The following is a 23,551-nucleotide window of genomic DNA, read 5'->3' on the forward strand; positions in this document are numbered from 1 at the left end:
AGCTTTCAACATTCTATGACCGAACACATTAGGGCCAATGATTGTAGCTCCTTGTTTTTTATTAAAAACAGGCCGATACTTACCCCACGCCCCCTTTGCGGCCTGGCGCGAGACCCGCTAGGGTTATGTAGGTGGGGTTGTTTATGGTTAAGTACTTTTTAGGATCCATGCTCGAATTGCCCGCCGACCATCTAATATGTATTGAAACTCGACTTTTCTAAAGTCCTTGCACTTTGATTAGTCGAGAGCGATACGGGCGGTTTAGTAAGCACGACACATCAAAATTCTGAGCATTCACGATTGAACGGGGCCGAAGGCCCCCCCATTGAAGGCCTTAACACTTGAAACTGATACCCATAATCCAAAATACAACTCGCGGTCGCGAGGTGGGCCACTACTAGTACTTATGTATACACGTACCCTCACCTTCACCGAGCAGGCCCTCCAGGAGAAACTAGAAATTGATACAGACTCTCTTCATCAGCTTTGGAACTTACCCACGCTCGTACTAGGCATCCGTCTGTGTTCATTTACACTCGTTTATTTCTGTTAACGTTCGCAAATATCATTCGTTCTAGGTTCCTTCAGCAGTACGTTATCATGATGACGTGAATAATGATGTGATTATAAGGCTTGAAAGGCTTCGCCTTCAGTTTCTTGATTCTTTGCTCAGAATTTTATCCCGATCATCTGTATGGGCGGGTATTAGGAACACCGTGTAGCGGGCATAGGTACAAGTACTTTCTTCCAAAGAAACCTGAGTATCTACTTAAGTATAGTATGCCTGTCTTTTGCGAGACGGATCATCCTCCTGGTAAAGTTTAGGAATATTGCATTTCATAGGATGCCTACAATATAAGAATTTGATAGGTACGACCTATATCTGGCTTCGCCCTGCTCACTTCTCCATGTTGCCCACGTATGGGATCGCCAGTACGTTGTTGTTCACAAGGGTTCATCCCACGCTCCAGGCTACAACTCCCTAGTGGTCTTGGCAAACCGCACCTTGCTTGATCACCACCAAACAACGTTCCAAACCACAGCAAATTTGGCGCGAAACATCTCGGGTTAAAAGTCGTCCAATGCATGATGCGGCCATATGGAGGAGAGACAACTCGAAACAACACCTCTCGGCAAGGTACTGGCAAACTTAGTAATATTCCCTCTCCCCGGTCCTGCACTAGTAGTATTAACAAATGCACAGCGACGTGATCCTTGCACAACAGCAGCCCTGCTGGCGCAATGGTAGCGCGTCAGACTTCTATCTTGATATCTGAAGGTTGCGGGTTCGAGCCCCGCGTGGGGTTGTTAGCATACAATCATTTTTGTCTTTTTTGTCCTGCCTTAAGCTTCCTACCTGCGATCCAGTCATTTCCGCCTCATGAGACGCACCGCGTATCATTGAGCGGGGTACAGATGGAGGGGCAGCTGGAAGTAATCTTATAACCATTATGCTTATCTTACATTACTCAGAACCCTCTCTTCCTTTGGATGTCTCGACTGCCCTCCTCAGTAATTAACAATTAAATTCCCCGGGTACGAAAAAGACAGCCGCCAATCATCCCACCACAACTGTTTGACCGCCGTTTCAACCTGCGCCGCCACAACACCTCAGGTACCACCACACACACATGCATGAAGATCCATCGATCAGGCAGAAACGTGTGTGGGTGGTGCTAGGTGCATAAGCATAACCCGTCACTCGGCCCGCCCTCTGCACTGTGCCACCGTGGTGCTCTCCTCTACTGCTACTAGCAATGCAGCGATTGGAGGATTGCAGGGACGTCATCGCGGGGCGTGTGTGTATGCCATGAGATGCAGAGTTTCTTTTTGGGCTGCTATTAATAGTGGTGACGGAGGGGAAGGAGGGTGGAGGGGGGGCGGAGGAGGGTATTACTAACCGGACTAACAGCTCATGGAGTAACTAACCAACAGCATTGAGAGTTGCACTTTCAGAACTACAGCTACATAGGGATATATATAGTAGCATCAGTACGAAGGATCTGGTGGCAGCCAGTAGTAGAGTCTGTAGGATAGATGTGGTGGTGGAGAGCGTAGATAGGGTGTGTAGGGTATGTAGATAGAGGTCTTTATCTGTGCTACACACCTTCGGACATCGACGACAGTGCCTGTTCCTGTCGCGTGTCGCGCGTGGGCCATGAGGTATAAACATGCAAACACCTAGGCAGGTACGCTCCTCCACCGCACCCTGCCTCTCGGTTATTTAAGGTGTGTGTGGGTGGGTGGGGCAATTGAAAGGGGGTCGCTTTAGTAGTATACTTGTAGGTATAAGATCCAACAATCACACCGTTAACTGTTAAACAGGAAGGTGGTGCACGACGTTATTATATACAAGGTCCGTCCATTGTTGGTGATTAAAACACTGAGCACAATATAAATATATGCGCAAGTAGAAAAAAAACCCCAGTAAGATAAAAAATCCATACAGCACATTTCAATTAAAAACGACAAGCACCAGTAAAAGCCCCATGCCTAGGCCTAGGCCTGCGCTGCCCCCAAAAAGACCCAACTTTACGCCCCCGACCCCGGTCCCCACCTCGCTCCCCCACACCCAGTTTTATAAATACAGCCAGACAGCGGAACCAAGATAAAATAAATACAACAGAAAGATAGCTATGCCGAGAAAGCAAAAGAAGGGTCGTTGTTTTATACATAAAAAAGGTAGATTATATATATGGGGAGGGGGTAATGGTATCGTAAATATAATCATGCACAGTAAAAGAGATAGAAACGGAAAAAAGATATTACAATACAAAACTAGAGACACCACATAGGAAAAGGAAAGAAGACGGGCCTCTCGCACTGCGATAACCCCAACCATAGCCAGGAGAAAGAGAAAAGAAGTGATTGTAGCGAACGTCGTAGTATGGTGATGATGATGGTGATGATGATGATGATGATAGTGGTGAAAACATCTATAGCGTAGTCTATAAGGTTCGCGATAGTAACAATCCCGCAATAACGAACGTCTCCGTCGGCAGCCTCTCCCTTCCCCTACCACCCAAAAGTCTCCGAATGCAAATACACCTCCTCCCTCTCCTCGCACGCCCAAATATCCGGCTGCATCTTCGCCACCGCATTCGCCACATCCACCTTCATCTGCTCGGGCCCGCACACATAGATGCACGTGCGCTTCCCAAACGTGCTACTCCACGGGCCCAACCCATCCTTCAACGGCGGCCTCCCAAACTCCAGCAGCACCTCGTCGCCCAGCGGCGGCAGCGCCGTCGGCGTCGTCGGCTCGTTCCCCGTGCTGATCCCCGAAAACCGCTGTGTGTTGATACTCATGCCCGACAGCCTCTGCCCCACGCTCGCGCGCCTCCCCATGCTCGACCGCTGCTGCAGGCGCGGGCTGGGCGGGAACTTGAAGATCGGGCTCGCACCGCTGCCGTCGGTGGTGCTGCTCTCGGGCTCGGCGCTGCTCATCGTGTGCATCTCCTTCTCCATGCCGAAGCCCCAGCCGAACGGGCGCTCCTCAAAGTCGACCGAGTTTGCGGTCGGCGGGCGCAGCAGTGCTGGCGGGGGCTTGCGGAACGAGGGCGTGATGGGGGTATTGGGCCATTCGCGGGTGGCGGAGACGGCGTGCTTGGGTAGCTCGACAGGAGTCTCCTCGGTGGCGTAGTATTGGCAGAGGAGCATGTTGCGGGGGAGGGCGCGGGCGGCGGCGGAGATCTCGTCTTTGAACCATTCGAGTGATTCTGCATGTTGTTAGTTTATTTACTTCACCAAGTCTCATTCGGCAGAATATCAATCATTGACATGCATATTGGGGACATACCAAAGTGCTTGACCGTCCATACAATCCTGATATCCCGCGTCAGTGCCTCCCCCTTCTTGATCTTCTGCACCAAGTGCTGCAGATGCGCCACAATGGGCGTAATCCCCGACCCACCCGCAATCATCAGGACCGTTTCAAACGCCTCCAGCTTCCTCGACAGCCCTCCATACGGCCCGTCCAGGTAGGCCGTAAACGTCGCGTCCGGCATGCTCCTCGATATGTTAAACGCCTTCCGCGTGAACCCCTGGTGCGGCTTGAACACCAGCACCAAATCATTATACCCGTCGCCGCCCGCCTCATCGCTCATCACGCTGGACACCGTGAACGGGTGGTTATCATAAAAGCTGATCCCGGGCATCCTCAAGAAAATATGCTGCCCTGCCCTCCACTTCATCCTCGTCGGAATGGTGACCTTGACACCATCGTTCGTGAGCGCCGTAAAGCGTGCAGTATCACCCCCAAAAACCTTGCGTGTGATAAACCAGTTTGTGCGCATCGTGAAGCGGAACAGCAGATGTGTGGCCCAGATGCCCACCGTGGCATACAGAAAGTGCCACGACTGCAGCATATTCGCGCAGTGCCAGAAGAGCATCGCAATATACCCCACGCCGCAAAAGATATGCAGATGCACCCAGCCCTCATAGCACCACTTCCTGATGAACGGCAGACTCCCAAAGCACAGAAAGAGCACGCACAGCAGCGCGCCCACGCCGTTCCAATAGACGATGTGGTCACGGAACAGGGCTGCAAGCGTGCCTGAGCCACCGTTGCGCAGCGGCTCGATAATAAAGGGCACTGCATGCACAAGGCTGAAGAAGCCGAGGAAGTAGCCAAGCCAGCGGTGCAGCACGTTCAGCTTCTCGTGCCCAACACCGGTGATTACACTGATGAGGTTGCTTTTCATGCCGAGCATGAGCACGAACGGGGTCATTGCCAGTGCAGTCATGCCGCCTCTTCCCGCGAGCGGTGGAGGCCCGAATCGGGGCTCACGCTCGTAGTACGGGTGCTGCGTAAACACATACAGACTCGGGTATGCGAAGCCCAGTATGATGAGGATGCCGAGTCCGAAGCTGGTGGTGCCGATGCGTTTCCAGGAGCTGCGGGTGTAGCCGAACGATCTCAGATGCAGCAGGAGGCGGTCGAATGTTGATCTCTCCTGCGAGAGGAGGTACTGCTCGTTGTGTCGGTCATTGGCGTGTGTGTACGACAGCCTTCGGCGGTCCAGCAGGATATCGTGCAGGTTGAGCAGTCCAAACAGGACTAGGAGTGCCAGCGCAAAGTAGACGAATGCCAGAGCATGCTGTCCTGCCGATGTCCATGGCAGGGCTTTCCGTCGCTGGTAGAATATCACCTCGAGGTCCGAGTTGTTGTATAGGTTTGGGTTGAGGACATCGCCGGGTCGGAGGGGTAATGACATCTTTGTGTGTTTCTTCTGTTCTATTATTGTGATCCGGCAGGCTACACGGGGCCCTTAGGACGACTGCAGTGTCCGGTTCGACAAGATGAGCTGGCCGATTGGGGGAGGGTGCTGGAGAGGGGTGTTTCCTTGTTGGGTAGCTGCTGCTCTCAGAGCATGTCCAGTCCTTCACATATATCTCTTGCTCCGTTAATGTTATGTACGTACTTCTTCCAGGCCAGTTGGAGAGTGGTCTTTTCTTCTGTATCACGGGCGACGGGGGCATGCCGGCTCTACTTATTCATATTGCTCCTGGCCCGTGAGTGCCTGCAGATTCTTTCCCAGTGTGTCTGTAGTGGTGTGGGTGTGGGTGTGGCTGTGTGTGCCTCCTCCTACTACTCGATCCCACCCACACAGTCTTTCCCTCCTCCTCCTCATCCTAATCCTCCTCCTCAACTTCCACCCCCCCCCCCCCCCCCCCCCCAACCCCCCCTGCCAGTAAGCATCCCCCCAAGCGAGAAGCTTGACGGGGGAAGCGAATATTAGACCTCCTGCCCCTGCGTTCCCACGCCTCTAACCCCAAGCAGAACCCACCAACTTCAGGGCCCAGCCAATACCTGCCCGCAGCCCACTTCCTCACACGACAAAAGCGGATTGCGGCCATTCCGGAAATGACCATTTTTTTTATTTCGCAAGCTTGGGCCATCAATTCCATCGCGAAGACGCAACGATTGGAACAGCGGCAACGAGGGACCTTCCCAGACCCTGTTCGTGCAGCGCGGTGGTGCATGGGTTGGGTCCGTCCTGGCTCTTTGCTCTAGGTACTCTGCCCTCTAAGCGCCCGGTTCGGATGGCCAGTCGAGACCCTAGCACAGGTGTTTTACGACACCACTGGTAACCACACATACACTCTACCTTCCTACTTACTACAGTAAAGTACCTACGGACAGACAGCCAGGCAGGCAGACTCGCACGGAACGCAGGAGCAGTTCATCCCCCACAAAAAATATCAGACGAAAATTCAATAGAAACCCGTGATCTCAGCAGTCTGCGCTCGAAGCGCTGGTGGCCATACCATAACCATGCCCACCTACATACATAACCTGGACCATGGAATAGAACCGATGGAAGCTTCGGTAGAATAGCATTCTGTGTGTCCTACATTACGTAGGGCAGCAAGCGCTTGACTGTCAAGTTTTTTTTGTGACATCGGATGAAAAAATGATAATGAAACCTAACGTATAACCATTATGATGATGATAATCATAACGTGATCTTGATATTCTGATAACGCCGGCCATGGACGGGGAGGATTTAAATTCTCCTTGACACCACACACCCGACGGGCGTGATCAGTGATCTATCTTGGGTAGGTAAGCGATCACACATCATGATAGCACGGAGCTACTGCTGCGGTATGTAAATCATTGCTCGAGCACGGGAATCGGGTGCTCAATGTCAGGGGCACTATCTGTCTGTCTGTCCGTCCGCTACTCTAGAATAGAGCACTCTAGCATCAGTATTGCGCGAGAGTCTCGCTCGGACGGATCATCCCGTGAGTACAGCTAGAGCAGCTCCAAAAAGTCCAACTCAACTCCCGGCGGGCTCGCAAAAGAAAAGAAGCTAGCTAGAGCAGCTAGCTAGCAAAATGTGCAATTCCTCTTGACGCCCTGCCCTGCCAACTCTAGATCAGTATTCCGCATGTAACTAGAGGAAAGCAGAATACCACCAGCACCCATCCACGCACACAGGAATGACAGGCAACCCTTCAAGCCGTTGTATGACGCCCCATTTTCAATTCTTCACAAGCAGCTGCCGGGATGGTAATGGTGGGTGTTGCTCTTTTCTTTTTTCCTGCCCTCGCCGGAGGAAAGTGTGATGTGGGTTGAGTTAGTTTCCCCTCATCACCAACCAACCAAACAACAGCACCAACCGGGGGGGGCCAACCAACAGTGGTCTCACCTCGGTGTCGGCCCTGCTGCAAGCGAGGCAGAGAGAGGAGAGAGGGCGAGATAGAGCAGAGAGCTAGAGAGAGAGGCATGTGCAGGATCGGATCTATCTGACTGTGGTCTTTTCTGTTTCGTCCGGGTGAGAGGGGGGGGGGGGACGAAGTGCTGAATTACGGATGTCATGACGGGGCAGAGTACAAGCTGGTAGATAGAGTAGGTATGGTGACTATTCCGATATCGAGATGTCTCAAGCGTAATAATAATAATACTCTGCGCTGAGTACGTAACATACCTGGGTCTGTTTGTGTCTATCGGTACTCTTGTCTACCTCCACCTGCCGTATGTCTCGACCCGCGCGCGATAGTCTACATTCTTTTCTACACTTCTTTTTTCATAAACCCACATATCTATGTATATGTAAGTATTCGATATAGATACACGCCCGCCATGGTCACGATACCTTCTTACCCCAAACCTCAATCCCCATCCCATCAAAAAGCCCCGTCCCCAAGTTTTCCCTCCCCTCCATCCAGCAACATAACGCCTTACGCCTCGCACCCCGCCTCCCAGGTTCACCCCCTCTCCCAAGTCCCAGTCCCTCACTCTCTGCACAGCTGCACATACAATTTATCCACCCCCGGGTCCAGCGCTCACTCTCGCAGCAAGTAACGTGAGCACTTGTCGCGCCAATGGCTGGTTCGGTAACGGCCGACATGTGGATGCACTGTGCAGTCGTCGAGAATGCAAGAAGGCATAGATCGGCCACTGTGCATATAAGGCCGTAAGTGGAAGGCCGGGGGTGGGGTGGGGTGGGGTGGGGTGGGCTCGGGTCGAGACTGTGGTTTGCGGCGGTCCCGGGGGTGTGGTCTGGCCGGTGGGATACGAGGGAAGGGAAGGGACAGCACAAGACAGCCTTTTACAAAGGAGAGTAAGGACAGGATTTGCGGGCAGCGTCCGAGGTGGAACTTGACTTTGAATTCTAGTGACGATAGGTATTCGTACTCAGTAAGGAGATATTCTGCTGTCACAGTGTCAATCCCGTAATATCTCCAGCCTGGTGTCCAATGCGGTAGTATGCTTACAGCAATCAAGATCATCGTCAACTCCGAGTAAGTAGGCAAAGTAATCATCTATTTCTATTAATTCCTAACCCTACGCCACTGGTACTGTTCCCAGCCAAACCCATCCATCCATCCTTCCATCCATCCAAATCCCCGATCCCAGCACCCAAGAACTTATCCCCGACCACGCATCCACGCAACCACGCTTCCATCCCCATTCACCCCATCCATCCATCCATCCATCCATCCATCCATCCATCTTTCCTCTCAGCTCGGAACCCAAACCGGATCTCCGCCCGGCCGCATCTCCGCTAGAGCAGAGTTAGACTCGAGCTCGTAATATTTGCAATCAACTACAGTACTGTAATTAATTGCACTTCCCAATCAATCGAGATTGAAATACCGTTCCTGACAATAAACAAGCAACACTCGACGCCGATCACTGTCCTTGACCCTAGAATATTCTATCCACTGGTTATAATCATCAAAAATAGGGGGTATTCTCTCTGTAAGCGAATAGTAGCGCCTCTCCTCCAGCTGTGTAAATACATGTACTCACTGATGATTACCCAATAGCCCATCCTCTCCCAGATCTGAATACCCAAACACTCCAACTACGGTCCAATATCACCAAATGTCCGCCCCCTTCCAGGCCCTCCACAACTTCCGCGACATCGGCACATCCATCAACAGCCATGACAGGAAACGGTATTATTCCCTTCCCACCCACACACCCCCACGCAACAAACCCTAACCCTGCCCGCATGCATGCAGAATCATGAAACCACACATGCTCTACCGCTCTGCCCGCCCCGGTACGTCCCCCCTCCCATTTCCTCCCATCCCCGCCGCAGCACTGACCATCTAACAGACGACGCAACCGCGGCCGACCGCGAGCGATTGATCAGCGAGTATGGCATCCGCACCGTCATAGACCTGCGCACAAAGTACGTCCTTATACATAATATCCGTGGCTACTACTACATCTGTGAGAGCTACATGCTGATATGGACAGATCAGAGCATATCAAGCAGGCGCGGCAGCGCGCAACACCCGTCGTGCCGCTGGAGGGCGCGCGGACGGTGCGGATTAATTTTATTGGGAGGCGGTTTGAGATTGCGTTGTTGCGCAGGCTGGCGTGGTGGGACTTGCTGTATGTTTCGCCTTTGATTTAATTCTATCTCTGTGTGTGTGGTGGGGTCCCGGTAGTGGTGTATCACGGCATATTGCTACTAGCTATTGGGATTCTGTTGTACACACATCCATATCAGACAATGATATAGCCAACACTAACACCGAGTATCTAGATGTTTCCTCGTCCTCTTCATCCTCCAATTCCGCCTCACCGCAATCTCCCTCCTCGGGCGCAAGGTCCTCCGCCCCCGCGGCCTCCCAGGCCTCTGCCACGACTCGCTCCTCCACTGCCAATCCGAGATCCGCGAAGTACCCTCCTCCCCTCCCCTCCAACCCTGCGTCTAAACTCACTAACACCACACTAGACACTGACCATCCTCAGTTACCCCACCTCCTACCCCGTCCTGCTACACTGCACCCAAGGTAAAGACCGCACCGGGCTGATCGCAATACTGATCCTCCTGCTACTCAACGCGTCGGTGCCGGCTGTACAGAAAGAGTACGAGGAGTCGTGGGAGGGGCTGGAGGGTGTGCGGGAGGGCATGGTGAGGGAGATGGTGGAGGTGGGGTTGGGGGAGGAGTTTGCGGGGACGCCTGGGGAGGTGGTGGGGGAGGTGGAGGGGCTGTTGAGGGAGGGGTGGGGGGGTGTGGAGGGCTATTTGGAGAGCGTGGGGGTGGATGTGGAGGGGTTGAGGGGGGTACTGGCGGGATAGTGTGGTGGGAGGGGGGGGAAGGTGGAGGGGCGGTGGGTATATAGAAGTGGTTATATTACATATTTTCCGCATGAGAAGAAGCAGTTCAAGACATGATACCTACATAGTCAACTACTAGAGTCCACCAGAGCACCTTTCGGGTGGCATCGCTTTAGATTTCCTATATAAATAACCTACGTAGTATACGCATTACGCATTGACTCATCTCCAATGCAAAGAGTCCCTTCTACCTTGACCATACGTATATCCTACACATCCAACCCTACCGGCGAATTAATAGTAGTCTTAATAGATCCAAAGTAATCGTAAATGGATGCTAGGCCAGTAGAATTGCAGTGGAGAAGAGAGGGGAAGAGCTCCCTACCCGGAAAGCACACAACGCAGCGCACCGCCGCTGAAACATACACATGATCTTCCGACCCGGCCCCAGGTAAAAAGCGGAAGGGTGCGCAAGGCTGCGGAAACGGACGCGCAAATGTTACACCGGATCCGCGGAGTCGGTATATACAGATGACTGCAGATTAATTGATTGATAATTCATTAATTCAGATGACTGCAGAAACGGACGGGTAATTTTCAGTATTTACATTGTCCTTGGTGTAGAAGCTTGTAGAAACGGATGTGTAGATTCTTACATTGTCTCTAGCTGGTGCAAACCGGTTGAAAATATGAACTGCTGGCTGCAGTAGAGGTGCGGTGCGGTGCGGTCATCAAGTGCCGATACCCAAGCTTTGCGGGGCGGTATTGGCCATGGGGCGGGAAGAGTGATTACTATTATACTTAGGGAAGTGAAATTATTGCGGATATCCAGTACATTAGACTATGTAGTGTTACGTGATGCAGTACAAAGAAGGGGCGGGCATGGACACACCAATTGCAAGGCCCAGACTTTGCGGAGAGAACTGAATCAAGAAACTGCAATTGGGGGTGCAGGAACATTAGATTACACCACACAAAACAGTCTCAACTTAGTTAGTAGCCATATATTCTCTGTTCTAAATAGCAATAGTAGATTGCGCCATAGACCAAATACGCCATCAATGTGAGCACAATCGAACCGGGCTTGCATGTCCGCCCTTAATTGGCGCCCCACAAAGACACTATCATTTCCACCACCGCAGCGAGATAGCTCCTGAACACAAGTCTGCAAGAGCTAGATTAGTAGAGTAGGCGAGGAGCTGGGGTGCAGTAGTAGAGTATTGCCAGCGCTTATTTCTCGCTTAGCGCAGACTGTGGGGGATGTTGGTGGGATGTTGGTGGATGAAAACCTCGAAGGGAGGTCTTGGATTTGATAAGAACGGCATAGCAGGGAGCTGAGTTAGTATCAATAATCAAGTGTGTTAATTCGGCTTCCTGTTTGAGAATAAGCCAGTCCTACGTTATGGTTTGGTGTACTGCGATGTTCGCTTTGATAATGATTGGTAATTAGAATATCTATCTCTCATACAAAGTGGTATGATTGCATGATGGCCACTACATCTTCATCGGTTGGTTCATTAGCTGTTCTTTGACCGCAGTCGGGATGCACGGCATCGAGTGATAACCTGTGACTAGATCACCTGATACACCTGCCGATAACACTCATCCCCGGTCCTGCCTGCACTTCGCTAAAACCCGTTTATTGCGATCGACAGTCATAAGCTTTTGCGATGATCGTCAAGGTGCTCTGAGGAGTTTTTTTGCCGGGTTTTCCGAGAGCTGGGGTGGGTGGTGCTAGTAAGTACTTTGGCCTATACGTATGTTGGGAGGTACAATACGACGGGTATGTATCGGCAGATCAAGAGTAGATATCACGGATATTGTGTACTGGAGCTCAATGGTCAATCAAGTAGTTCCGGGGTAAAGCTTCGCCCTAGGTCCTGGTCTATCAGCTAATGATTAATCGGATATGAGGATGTGAATGACGTTGAGCTTTCATTTCCCATCTAGATGTGTGTCCCTACTCCCTATCAGAACATTATAATCCCATCGGATGTTGAGTTTGTGTTGCGAGAAACGAGAATTGTGAGCTGACTTTATAATAAAGAATTCTTATCCAATCTTTAAAACCAGGGAAGGTCGTGACAGGCTGGTTAGTTTATTACCTGAACTGATAATCATACCAATACTTGCAGGAATGGGAAACGTGCCCTCCTATTATCAGGGGTTCTGATATGGCTCCATTCTACAGGTTCCGGTAGTACGATTGTTTTATGCGTGCGCGAGGAGGTCAGTGGGGAACTGGCATCACCGTGAAGGTTAAGAGATTGGTACTTGTTTATCAGACCTTAAGAAATTGTCTGTACCTGTAGTCATTTTCGTATGATATTTTCGGAAGACCCATAGTGCGTATCAGAGGGGTGCCTTCACGATAAGAGGCCTTTGGAGTAATCAAGAAATTTCTTATTTTGATAAACCGGAGAATAGAAAATTGAATGGCGTGTTTTTAAAAGATCTCAAATAACTCACAACCATTGCTATATCGATATATGATACATGTAGTCTCTACCATAACAAACAAGTAACCACAATCATTTACCCTAATGAGTTCAGTCATAGAATGTTGAAAATTGGGCATTCCGTCTGCTCTGCCATATACAAGCATTGTGTATCGACATGAAGGATCGATCCGGTAATGCCTGATACTTTTTGGAGCTAGAATATATTCCCACACACTCTCGATGTAATATATCTAGACCTATATTTCTTCAAAATATAATTAACGATCCAACAAACTACCCTCTGTATCAACAGTCGGAACCGATGAATGATAACAGTTAGAGCCGACTAGCGTGATCCGTACTAACTAGCGGACCACAATGCAAGCATCAAGCCCCAGGAGTCCGCCTTGAAATACTATATAGTGTGAGTTTCGATGGGCTAGTACCCTGAAGAAGAATCTTCCCAAAGTAATTATAGTAGTAAGAATGTAGCACAGTAAATATACTACTTGTGACAATATTAGTTTTGAGGGTCTAGCCTTGAAGCTGTATAAATTAGAAGCCATTTCCCACGATACACTTTCCAGCTCCTCATTATATCTTCCAGCTCCTCACAACACCTTCCAGCTGCTCACTACACCTTCAAGCTACTAAATCATCCTATTCAAACTACCGAAGTTCAAAGAAAGCATCTCAAGGGGGCGAGTAGCGAGTATTCAACAGGGTACGAAGGGGGAAGTAGAGGTCGGTGTAGGAGCCTGCAATAGGGGTCCTGAGAGACTCTAGCATTGGTAAGGGTCAATGGAATAAGGGAAACAGCGGCACGGTGGTCTTCTTAAGTAAAGAAGAGGAAATAATATTAGGTAGTAATAGACATCGTAGGTACAGAAGACGTTGTGTATTAAAAGAAAGAAGAGAAAGAGAACAGAAACGAGGACGAAACCTCCTAATATACCCAAGGAAATCCTAGCGATGACAAATCCAAAGTGACTTATACACTTGCGACCGACAGAACCCGATAGAACTCAATAGAATCTTTCTGACTAATCCAACTCCTCGTAACCCAGTGTATTAACTAATCGATCCATGAAATTTCATCTCACATTCAAGCAGTTCGCTATGAGGGAGCTTTAGGTGGTTTCTTTTGAATTGAATTGAATGATATCACTGATTGTTTAGACTTGATGCTGCTGCTCCGGGAATATCTCAAGGGGGCGAGTAGCGAGTATTCCGCAGGGTACGAAGAGTGTAATAGGGGACGGTATGGGAACTCGCAATAGGGGTCCTAAGGGTTTCTAGCGTTGGTAAGGGTCAACGGGACAAGGAGAAAGCGAGGCGGGGGTCTTCTTGAATAAAGAAGAGGACGATAATATTGTATAGCAGTAGACAGCGTAGATACAGAAGACGTTGCGTAAAGAAAGAAGAAGAAAAAGAACGAGAAGTACAAACAACCCCCCTTAATATACTCAAGGAAATCCCAGCGATGACAAATCCAACATGACTCATACATTAACAACCAACAGAACCCGGTAGAACCCAATAGAACCTTTCTGACTAATCCGACTCTTCGTAACCCCGCATATCCACTAGTCGATCCATGAAAGAATACTATCTAGCTACCTGATTTGTTAATCTCTAAACATAGGACGTAGTTCATGCGATCGATAACACTATGTATCCATCTGACTTGTCCATATCTAAACATAGGATGTAGTTCATGCAAAAATATATAGCTTGTTGTCGGCACCATCATCTCAACCTAGTCTGTGGCTAGCTGTTTAAGGCCTCCTGCTCGGGGTATGGGAACTTAATTCGCTCAGCTTCATGGCCAGCTGATTAAGGCCACCTGCTCGAGGTGGGGAACTTGCTTCGACCTTTTTTATTGTAGAGGATAAATAGGAGCAGGTCACCCTCATTTTGCAGACCATCCCTTCATTCCAATATTTCTCCAAAACTATCTATCACCACCATTCTATCTGTAAAGTCATCCCCTCTCTATTATATTCCCAACACTTTATATTCCCACATCACTATATAATTGATATGGAATTCATTACTAGCATCGTCTGCCAGGCTTAAAGCTTTCCAGCACCCAAAGGAATCAAATCAAAAAACCTTCTAGTCCAGGCACGCGGTGACTTTATCGAAGATGGCATACCGGTCATTGAAATTCTGGACCCAGATTACAAATTTGAAGCGGTTTGGAAACGATGTATCAACTTGTCACTGAATTCACGACCGTCGGATATGCTGGTGAAGATGGCTAGAGTCAGTTTCCTGTACTGGGCAAACTTAGATCTCAAAAAAGTCGATCTTCGCCAGCTGGATCCAGTGATTAAGCTTTACAATGATTATACGGGCCTGGAATCAAGCAAAATACGCAAGGCAGCCAAAAATCGGGACAAAACCAGACGAGCTTTCACCAAGAAATGCATTATTCTTAGAATTGAATACGTATTCAGGGGAGGATCTACACCCAGAACCTTGTTGAATGCAAAACCTCGAGGCCCCGCCTGGTCAATGTAAATTACATGTTATTGCAAGGAGTGGGGGGCTATTCCTCATTTCATTTGTCATTCACTTTGCATGTATGACTCCCTTTGTCTCAGTATCATCGGTGAGGAGTAGGTATAGGGGCGGATTGACTACAGGTATTCCATCGCTTATTTCATTTGTCATTTACTTTGCGTGTATCATTTCTTTTGTCTATACGATTTGTATCTTTCAGCTTAAGAAGTAGGATGTATCACCGGGGTTGACTACAGGCGTTCCGTCGCTTATTTCATTTTTATAATTTGTCAATCTTTCTAGTAATAAATATCATTGTCCATGATTTAGTAAGCGGTATTTAGCGGCTAGCCCGAGTGCTGGCTGATGACTGATCTCTCAGGCTGTCCCTTGATTGGATAAGAGACATACTCCTAAGCCTGCATAGCAACGGACACCAAACTCTATGAATCTACAAACTCTTCTAAAAATATAAGATATAATATCATAGATATTCAGATAATTTCGCTTTATTTTTTTTTTTTTTTTATATCAAGCTCTATTGTTTCTAGGTACAAAGAATCGCATAAAATATAAACTATGGCGTAAAGACCTATCCCCGACCGACTGTTTTTCCGCCTATAAAAAGATTACGAAAACAAAAGAAAAATATAAAAGGGGGAAAATCCTTAGTGGGGCCTCCGAGAACCTAGTCTCATGGAGGTAGTGGTAGTGTGGCGCGGCGTTTTTATGAGATTTCCATCGCGGTCTGGGGGTTGGGGGGGGGTTGGACGAGTGGTGGGTTTCCTGCTGGGGCAGGCTGGGGCGAAGGAGTGGTGGGTCCCGTTGCAGTTGATGCACTTGGCGGGAGAGATTTCGCAGCAGTTTTCAAGAGGCGCCGATGCTCGCTTGCACGAGGCAACTGGGCAGCGGTAGTTTTGGAGCTTGTGGGGAAGGGTGCACAGGGGGCAGGCGATGGGGGACCTGCATCCCTGGGTGGCGTGGCCGAGTTTGCAGCAGTTCCTGCATTGGGTGGTGGAGGATGCTCACCACATGACGTTGCAGCGTCTGGGGCGGGAGAAGAGGTGGATGGTGGTTCCACTGGTTGCTGCCTCTTCCGCCGTTACAGAGACGATGACAGAGATGGTGGCCTTGGAGGAGCGGGAGGTTTTGTCCGTGTTTAGGAAACGGACGGCAGAGGCGGTGATGCCAACGGCTAGTTTAAGCGCGGAGGGCAGGATCTCCTCTAGGCATTCCTGATTGGGGAGCTTATAGAGGGGGATGCCATGGATGGCGAGATCGATGTTGATGGGAGCGGGGTGGAAGGTGGTGAAGGGGTTTTCTGTGGAGGCTATCTCCACGTTTAGGATCATGGTGAGGGCCTCAAAGAAGGGTGTGTAGACCGTTGATGGGACGGTGGGGGGAGCGGTAACAGAGACTGTGCATCTGTTGTTGATGGTGACGGTGAGGGAGGTGACGGGGGGGGACTTGGTGGCTTCGGACCAGGGCTTGGCCGAAGAGGCGGAGGAGGGTTGCCAACAGCCTTTCGGCATTGGAGATGGGACTGGGGGTTGTCCTGTTGGCGAAGAAGCGGCGGTGGGCAGACGGTAGGGGCTTCACCTTCGGGGCGGATCCTGAGGCTGCGGCTGCGGCTGCCTTGGCTGCCTTCTTGCTGGGGGGATTGGGTGAGTTGGGAGTGGATCGAACCACTTGTGCATGCGTGGGGGTTGCCCTCGGTTGGATAGGCTTGGCAGGTGGGGTAGGTTTCTAGGAGGCTTGGGGTGTGGGAGGGGGGAGGCTGGTTCTCCCGATTAGGGTGTCTAGTTTTTGTACGATGAGAGGGTCTGAGGGGGTGAGAGCAGCTGTTACGAACCATACCACTATACTAAAACGTGGGGGTTACTAGGAAGTCTGGAAGGTTCCGTGGGATTAATAATCGATTGTCATCTCCTTTGTTATAAAGAGTCGCTTGTGTTTCCTGTTGTCTTTCTTTCTCTTTCCTTACGCAACCTCTGTATTCTACTCGCTCGCCTCTGGCTCGCGATAGGATTTCTTCCCCCCGAGATGGAGTTATACTGATTCTCGAATTGCTTCGGTCCCTGAACTTCCCTCGCTCGACACCCCCCATTCTTTGCTCGTTCGGTGCCCTCACGGGACGCGTCCACCGTTCACCCCTCGCCAAACCAGCGGCTACTCTCGAAAGCCGCCTTCGCCCCTCCTTACTTTCACTCATCGCACGAGTGATCCCACACGTTGGGTACGCACACTGTCAGTAATCTCCAGTCAGCGAGAACCTACTGCCAAAGCGCTCGACAGCCCGCGAAGTTAGCGACCTCTCGGTCGCGAAACTATCGTCAAATTTTTTACCCGAGGTCCCGTGACCTTACCCCTCTTTATCGGCCTTAACCAGGCCACCCACTTTTACCCGAGGCGGCCCGCTCCCCTCACCCCAACCCAACCGGTCTCCGAGACCACCCTCAACACAACACGGTCGGCACTTTCGATTGCGACCCCCATACATACTGAGCCTTCGGCTCAACCCTTTTGCATGTCCCCTCCAGAGGACACCACTTCAAACACGACTCGGGCACAGTCTTTAGCCGTTGCTCCAGGGACCGACGACCCCACCCACTCCTTACTTGACCAACCGGTCACCACTCCTCAATTCCTCGCTGCCTGACAACCAGAAGCCCGAGGACCCACACTCGACCCACCCCCCCTCGCTTTCACACCTGACGCTGTTGCGGTTGGCCTCTCCTGCCTTCGTGCGCGTGGTTTCCCAGTCCTGTTAAGGTTCGTCCACAGATATGACACCGGGAACGTTGGTAATGATATCGTTTCGATTGAACACTACGTTTAGGATTGTGCTCGCTAATGCAGTTGACGGAGAAGTTTGGGGTTCTTACTTTTACTACGGGGAGGTTTCTTTGTTGTCGCTTAGATTCTGCTTACCTGTACCACTTGTTATTCGCGCCCTCTTCGTGCGCTGTTTTTGTTTTATTATGTACGCAGTTCTTGTAGCTGCGGTAGTTAGTTTTTGTACTTCGTTTTTGCTTTCGGGTTAGTCGGTGGAGGTTGTAGTCGGGTAGTTAGGTGTGCGATAAGCTTCGGCTTCTATGCAATATAAGATTCTCTCTCTCTCTCTCTGTATTCTACTTGCTCGCTAAGGCTCGCAAAGAACTCCCTGATTACAAACCTCGCTTCAAAAACACTTTATTTTACTCCTCTCGGTTTACCCTGGTATATCATACCAGGTTGAGCCACTTCGTCCCCGATCGTACGGTCGCGTTTGTTGTTCCTAGCGAAAGAAACACCATGAAAACTGGCTTCTAGTGAAGAATTCTCCAGCCTTGACCTCCCAAAGGGAAGGAAAAGAAACCTATCCGAAACATCACTTTACGCCGCCAGAAGAACTGGACATTCAATTATGTCGCAACAAGCCTCGCTCCAGTCTTTTTTTACCCAGTCTTCCCAGCAAGGGACAGCCCCTCCGCAGAACAGGAACACTCCGGTTCCTGACCCAACCCCATCCGGAGCTCAGGAACAAGAATTCTCCTCGACCTTTGCATCAGAATCCGACTACAACGACCCATACCAGCCGAGAATTGACTACCTCTACCCGAGCGTTGTCCCCCAGGACACTCACACCCAGACGGACCTGAACTATATTACCTGGGCCATCAGACATGCCACCAGCTGAATCTGCCCACCTTCCGACAGGATGGAAATCCTCGAAGAGCAAACGACCACACTCCGGAGAACAGTGGATACACTGAAGCACCAAATCGAAGCGCAGACAAGCATGATCACCAGTATGCACTCGGCGATCCACCTTCTCCTCAACAAACAACCACAACCGCAGCAACCGCAGCAACCACAACAACAGCAACAACAGCAACAACAGCGAAAACAACAACCGCAGGGACAGAGAATGCCCCCTCCAGCGGTCCCCCAAACAGTTCCCCAAGCAGCGCCTCAGGCAGCTCCTCAGGCCCCCCCACCCGCACCCCTCCAACAAGCCCCACCCCGTGGATGGAAAGCAGGCACCTGGGCCGCCGTGGCCTCGGCCCCCAGTCCTGCCCAAGGAAATTTCCAGGTTGTTGAGAGAAGAAAGAAGTCTGCAAAGCCAAAAGCGGATCCTCTCTTCAAGCCGGAATATACCAAAATCAACAGAGAAATCATTGTCGAAACCACTGCCCCATCCGACGTCAATCCCTCCGAGATCAGGACCCTAGTCAATTCAAGAATTCAGGACGAATCCTGCCACTTCATTTCAGCAAGGAGAACACCCAAGGATAACTTTATCCTGGAAACAAAGTTTGTCACCCCAGCATCGAAGGCAATGGAATACGCCAAAGAAATTGAGGAGGCTCTCCTCACCCTATAAGTACCAGTCGCTATCATCCGGGCAAACTCCAAATGGTCAAAGTTCCTTATTCACGGAATCCCCACGACGGTCGGAGAAGGCGTCGAGGCAGGACAACTGGTAGCATCCGAAATTAGAAGCAACTATGGAGAGAACTTCCAACTTGCCCAGGTTCCCCGCTGGATCTCCAGAGCAGAGACTCGAATAGAGAAAACCCACTCATCAATGGTCATCGCGCTCCCAGGACAAGTTACAATGGAATCACTAGGAGTTAAGTTCCTATCCCTCTTTAACCGAAGCTGCCACATCGAGGCCTTCCTCCCAACCTTCCCAGACACCGAATGCGCGAAGTGCCTCGAATATGGTCACCGCCAGGAGAAATGCAAAAACAACGGGAGATGCGGTCATTGTGCCGGAGACCATCTCACCAGCTTCCACCCATGCAATCAATGCCAGGGAGGATATAGATGCACCCACACCCCAATCAGATGCCTGAATTGCAAAGGAATCCATAAGGCCTCCGACCCAGCATGCCCCGAAAGAGTCAAACGCCGATTCCTTAACAAAGGAAAAGAAAACGCCCCACCCGTTCAAGACCCACCGGCCGCACCCGTCCAAGAGTCGATAGTTCAAGTACCAGCCACCGCCCCAGTCGGAGCCCCACCCGTTCCCGAAGACGACCAACATATGACAAATAATGCTTAGGCCTCGAACTACCGCGCTCGCACACCAACTCAATTGTGCACGGAGCGAACTTATTACCAAGGTGGCGGTAGAAGAAGCGGAAACGGATTCTAGTATTTATTTCCTATTATTACAAGAACCATGGACCTCAGCAGAGGGATATCCACCAGAATCAAATCTTTTTTACCTTTTTACAGCCAGCAATATCAACACGAAATGCGCAACATACGTCCGCAAACATGCCAACCTTAAACCAAAACACCACTATACATATGATAACTTCATAGTATCGATTACGGTAGAAATCCAGACCAAGAAAACCCAAATCCTAAACATATACTCCCCAGGCCGAAGTGGCCCCTTCGCTCAAATAGCAAGTACAATCCAAACCCTTGATAATTGTCTAGTAATGGGAGACTTCAACTGCCACCATCAAATGTGGTACGGAGTAAATTCACATGAATACAGAAACAATATTCGAGCAGACCGCGTCAATGGTGCACGACTAAAACGATGGATAACCCGACAGAAACTGTCCCTCCTGAACGAACCAGGCGTCTTTACACATTTCCCCAGAGACAGAGGGAAAAGGCCCACAACCATCGACCTTACATTTGTTAAAGGCCCAACACTCGACCACAACCTACGATGGAGCACCGAACCCTATGGAGCGGGCTCAGACCACGGGAGAACCTCCGTCCACTTACACTTGGAGAAACCACCTTTTGTACCAAGACGAATGTGGCGACAAACAGACTGGAAGCTACTGGAGAACCACATGTCAAACATTTCCATCCCTGCAGAGGCATGGGAAACCAAGGAACTTACGGAACAAACTGTCGATTTCTTCCTAGAACTGGTCAGGTCAACAGTCAGCATAGTAACACCGCTCTCGAAGGAGGGGGTAAGAGCCAACTCCTGGTGGTCAGATGAAATGAAACAAATGAAGGCAAGGGTAAACGCAGCAGAAAGGAAGGCGAGAAACACAAGGAAACCCAATCACGTGGAGGAACACCGGAAGGCTTGCAGGGAATGGACAGTCATGATCCGGAAGGCAAAAGTGGACCAGCGGGAAAAGACGATGAACGAGGCGAAAGGTAGTGAAGTCTGGAGAATCCTAAACGCAGGAAGGAGAAGAGACACAATCATACCAACCATACAAGGTGAAGAAACATTTGCGGGGAAGTGTCAAGCTTTAAGAGCCCAACTTTTCCCCTCGAAACGGACGTCCCCCGAACATCCCCCCCTAAACATTAGACCCCCTTCTTTTGACCTTAGCAACACCTTCGACATAGTCACCCCCGAAGAACTTAATAAAGCAATCGACTCCTGTCCAGTGCACTCGGCGACCGGCCCGGATGGCATCCCTTATACCTTTATTAAAGCAATAGTCAGAGCAAATACAACTCTAATCCAAGACATGTTCTCCGCCATGCTCCGGCACGGGGTACACCCAGCGGAATGGAAAATAGCTAAGTGTATCCCGATCCCGAAACCCGGTAAAGCAAACTACCATGAAGCGAAAGCCTACCGGCCCATTTCCCTTCTACAATGTTTCAGCAAAATCCTGGAGAAGATAGTGGCCCAAAGACTCTGCACCGCTGGAGAAATTCTAGGCACACTCTCAGCGAATCAATTTGGAGGAAGACCAACGATCTCGGCAATCGACGCCCTCCTGAGAACCTTGACACCAATACAACAAAACCTACTACTGAAAAACAGTACCGGAGTCGCTCGGCGAGACAGACCAGCGATCCTAACCAACGACATCCAAGGAGCATTTAACTGTGTCGACCACCTACTCCTTGCGGAAATCATGTACCAACAAAAATTCCCTACCTACTTAACAGAATGGTGCAAGGAATTCAATACCGGCAGAAAATTACAGTTCCAATTTAACCATGAGCTAGAGGAACCACAGCCTTATGATTCTGGAGTGCCGCAAGGTAGCCCCATGTCCCCGGTACTATTCATGATCTATGCTGGAGTAATCCTGGACCCAATAAGTAGCCCGAAAGAGATGGACACCACATATATCGACGACGATGCACTGGTGCAAATATCCAAAACACCAGGCTTCACAATCAAGAGAATGGAGGAACGAATGAGAGAGAGACTAATAAAAGCTGAGCCACTCCAAATCAAGTACGACCCGGATAAATCCGACCTGATCTTCTTCCGGCCCACTACATCATCCACACAACAACCACGACTTTCGGTCAAAATCAACAATACCAACATACACCCCAAGGAGAGGCTGAAATATGTAGGAGTCTGGATAGATCAGACCCTCTCCTTCCGGCCCCACATTGAAGCAGCGATCGCTAAAGGCCTTAAAGCCCTCCACCAGATTCGATACACCGACCGCCTGCCAGGAATAACGGTTAAAACAATCCATCACATTATAACACAAGGCTTCCTTCCAAGTCTACTCTACGGATCCGAGGCTTGGTGGACTGGCGCAGACCACATTATAAGATCCCTCGAACCACTATACAATGAAGCGGCCCGGGTCATCACCGGCCTACCACGATGGACCAAAAGAACTAAACTCCTCTGAGAAGCAGGCCTACCCCCCTTAGAACATCTCCTGACATATCGCTCAAGAAAGTACGGAACTAGAATACTCTGCACAGACGCAACCCACCCCAACAACGAATCTCTGATCGAGCTCCTCCCATACAGAGAAGCAAATATCAAAGGAACAGGCTTACACCGAATCGCCTCCTTACTACTTCCATACCAGACCCCCGGAAATGCGAGAGATAAGTGGAACCAAAACAAACTACTACGCGACCACCTGTTGGAAGAATGGAACACACGATTAATACCGAACTACCATCATCGGGGGGAATTCCGCCCCCCTCCCAAGATAGCGAAACTCACCCTTACGGAAGCAAAGAAAGTATTTCGGATCCGGTGCCAAACTACCCGAGTAGACAAACATGCAGTATACACAGACCCCGAACCATGCCAGTGTGGGATGGAAAACTCAGCGAAACATATACTTATGGAATGCCCAGCATGGGCTCGAATCCGCGCCCCTCTGATAGAGAAGATCCCCGGAGCGATGACCTGGGAAAACTGGATGTTTACAAACCTGAGAACGGACCTCATCCTACAATTTGCGAAACAATCTCAACTCTCGAAATGGTACGAGTCGGCGGAGGCGGAGGCGGACCTGGAAGAGGGGATGGAAGAAAATGACCGGGAACGGGATTAGGAAGGGGAGTTTCCTTTTACTCTTTAAAATTGTTTTTATTCTTTGATTTGATGGATCCAGCGCTCGAGTCCGCTGAGATATGTTATTTCTCCTTGTCGTTGGGTTTTCTGGTCGAAGTGTTGTTCTGGATTTTCCTTGTTATTGTTCGTGCTCGCTTGTGCTTGTTTTGTTCTTGTTCTTGTTCTTGCTTGTTTGCGTTTGTGTTTGTTGTTTTTCTTTCTTTCTTTTGTTCGGTTCGGTTCGTGTTTTAGGCGGTTGGGTCGGCGTGCGATAAGTCTTGTACTTCAAAGCAATATAAGTTTCTTCTTCTTCTTCTTCT

General features: G+C 50.0%; 4 protein-coding genes across 4 annotated transcripts; 2 read left to right on the forward strand and 2 right to left on the reverse strand.

The window, feature by feature from the left end:
• Positions 1-3,015: 3,015 nt before the first annotated feature.
• On the reverse strand, positions 3,016-5,216 carry H6S33_002902 (uncharacterized protein; the record flags this gene model as incomplete). The annotated part of the gene is made up of 2 exons (XM_044834412.1): positions 3,016-3,719; positions 3,800-5,216. 2 exons carry the CDS (start codon positions 5,214-5,216, stop codon positions 3,016-3,018), a joined length of 2,121 nt encoding a protein of 706 aa, XP_044692109.1.
• Positions 5,217-8,839: 3,623 nt separating this feature from the next.
• H6S33_002903 (uncharacterized protein) lies at positions 8,840-10,052 on the forward strand (the record flags this gene model as incomplete). The annotated part of the gene is made up of 6 exons (XM_044834423.1): positions 8,840-8,913; positions 8,980-9,020; positions 9,077-9,152; positions 9,221-9,358; positions 9,513-9,648; positions 9,705-10,052. 6 exons carry the CDS (start codon positions 8,840-8,842, stop codon positions 10,050-10,052), a joined length of 813 nt encoding a protein of 270 aa, XP_044692110.1.
• A 5,953-nt stretch (positions 10,053-16,005) lies between these two features.
• Positions 16,006-16,512, reverse strand: H6S33_002904 (uncharacterized protein; the record flags this gene model as incomplete). The annotated part of the gene is made up of 1 exon (XM_044834435.1): positions 16,006-16,512. The coding sequence occupies one exon, from the start codon at positions 16,510-16,512 to the stop codon at positions 16,006-16,008; it is 507 nt and encodes a 168-aa protein (XP_044692111.1).
• A 1,874-nt stretch (positions 16,513-18,386) lies between these two features.
• Positions 18,387-18,659, forward strand: H6S33_002905 (uncharacterized protein; the record flags this gene model as incomplete). The annotated part of the gene is made up of 1 exon (XM_044834446.1): positions 18,387-18,659. The coding sequence occupies one exon, from the start codon at positions 18,387-18,389 to the stop codon at positions 18,657-18,659; it is 273 nt and encodes a 90-aa protein (XP_044692112.1).
• Positions 18,660-23,551: the final 4,892 nt, after the last annotated feature.

Source organism: Morchella sextelata (genome assembly GCF_020137385.1).
Source record: "Morchella sextelata strain SCLS chromosome Unknown scls_14, whole genome shotgun sequence".
In the NCBI taxonomy this organism is placed as follows: Eukaryota; Fungi; Ascomycota; class Pezizomycetes; order Pezizales; family Morchellaceae; genus Morchella; species Morchella sextelata.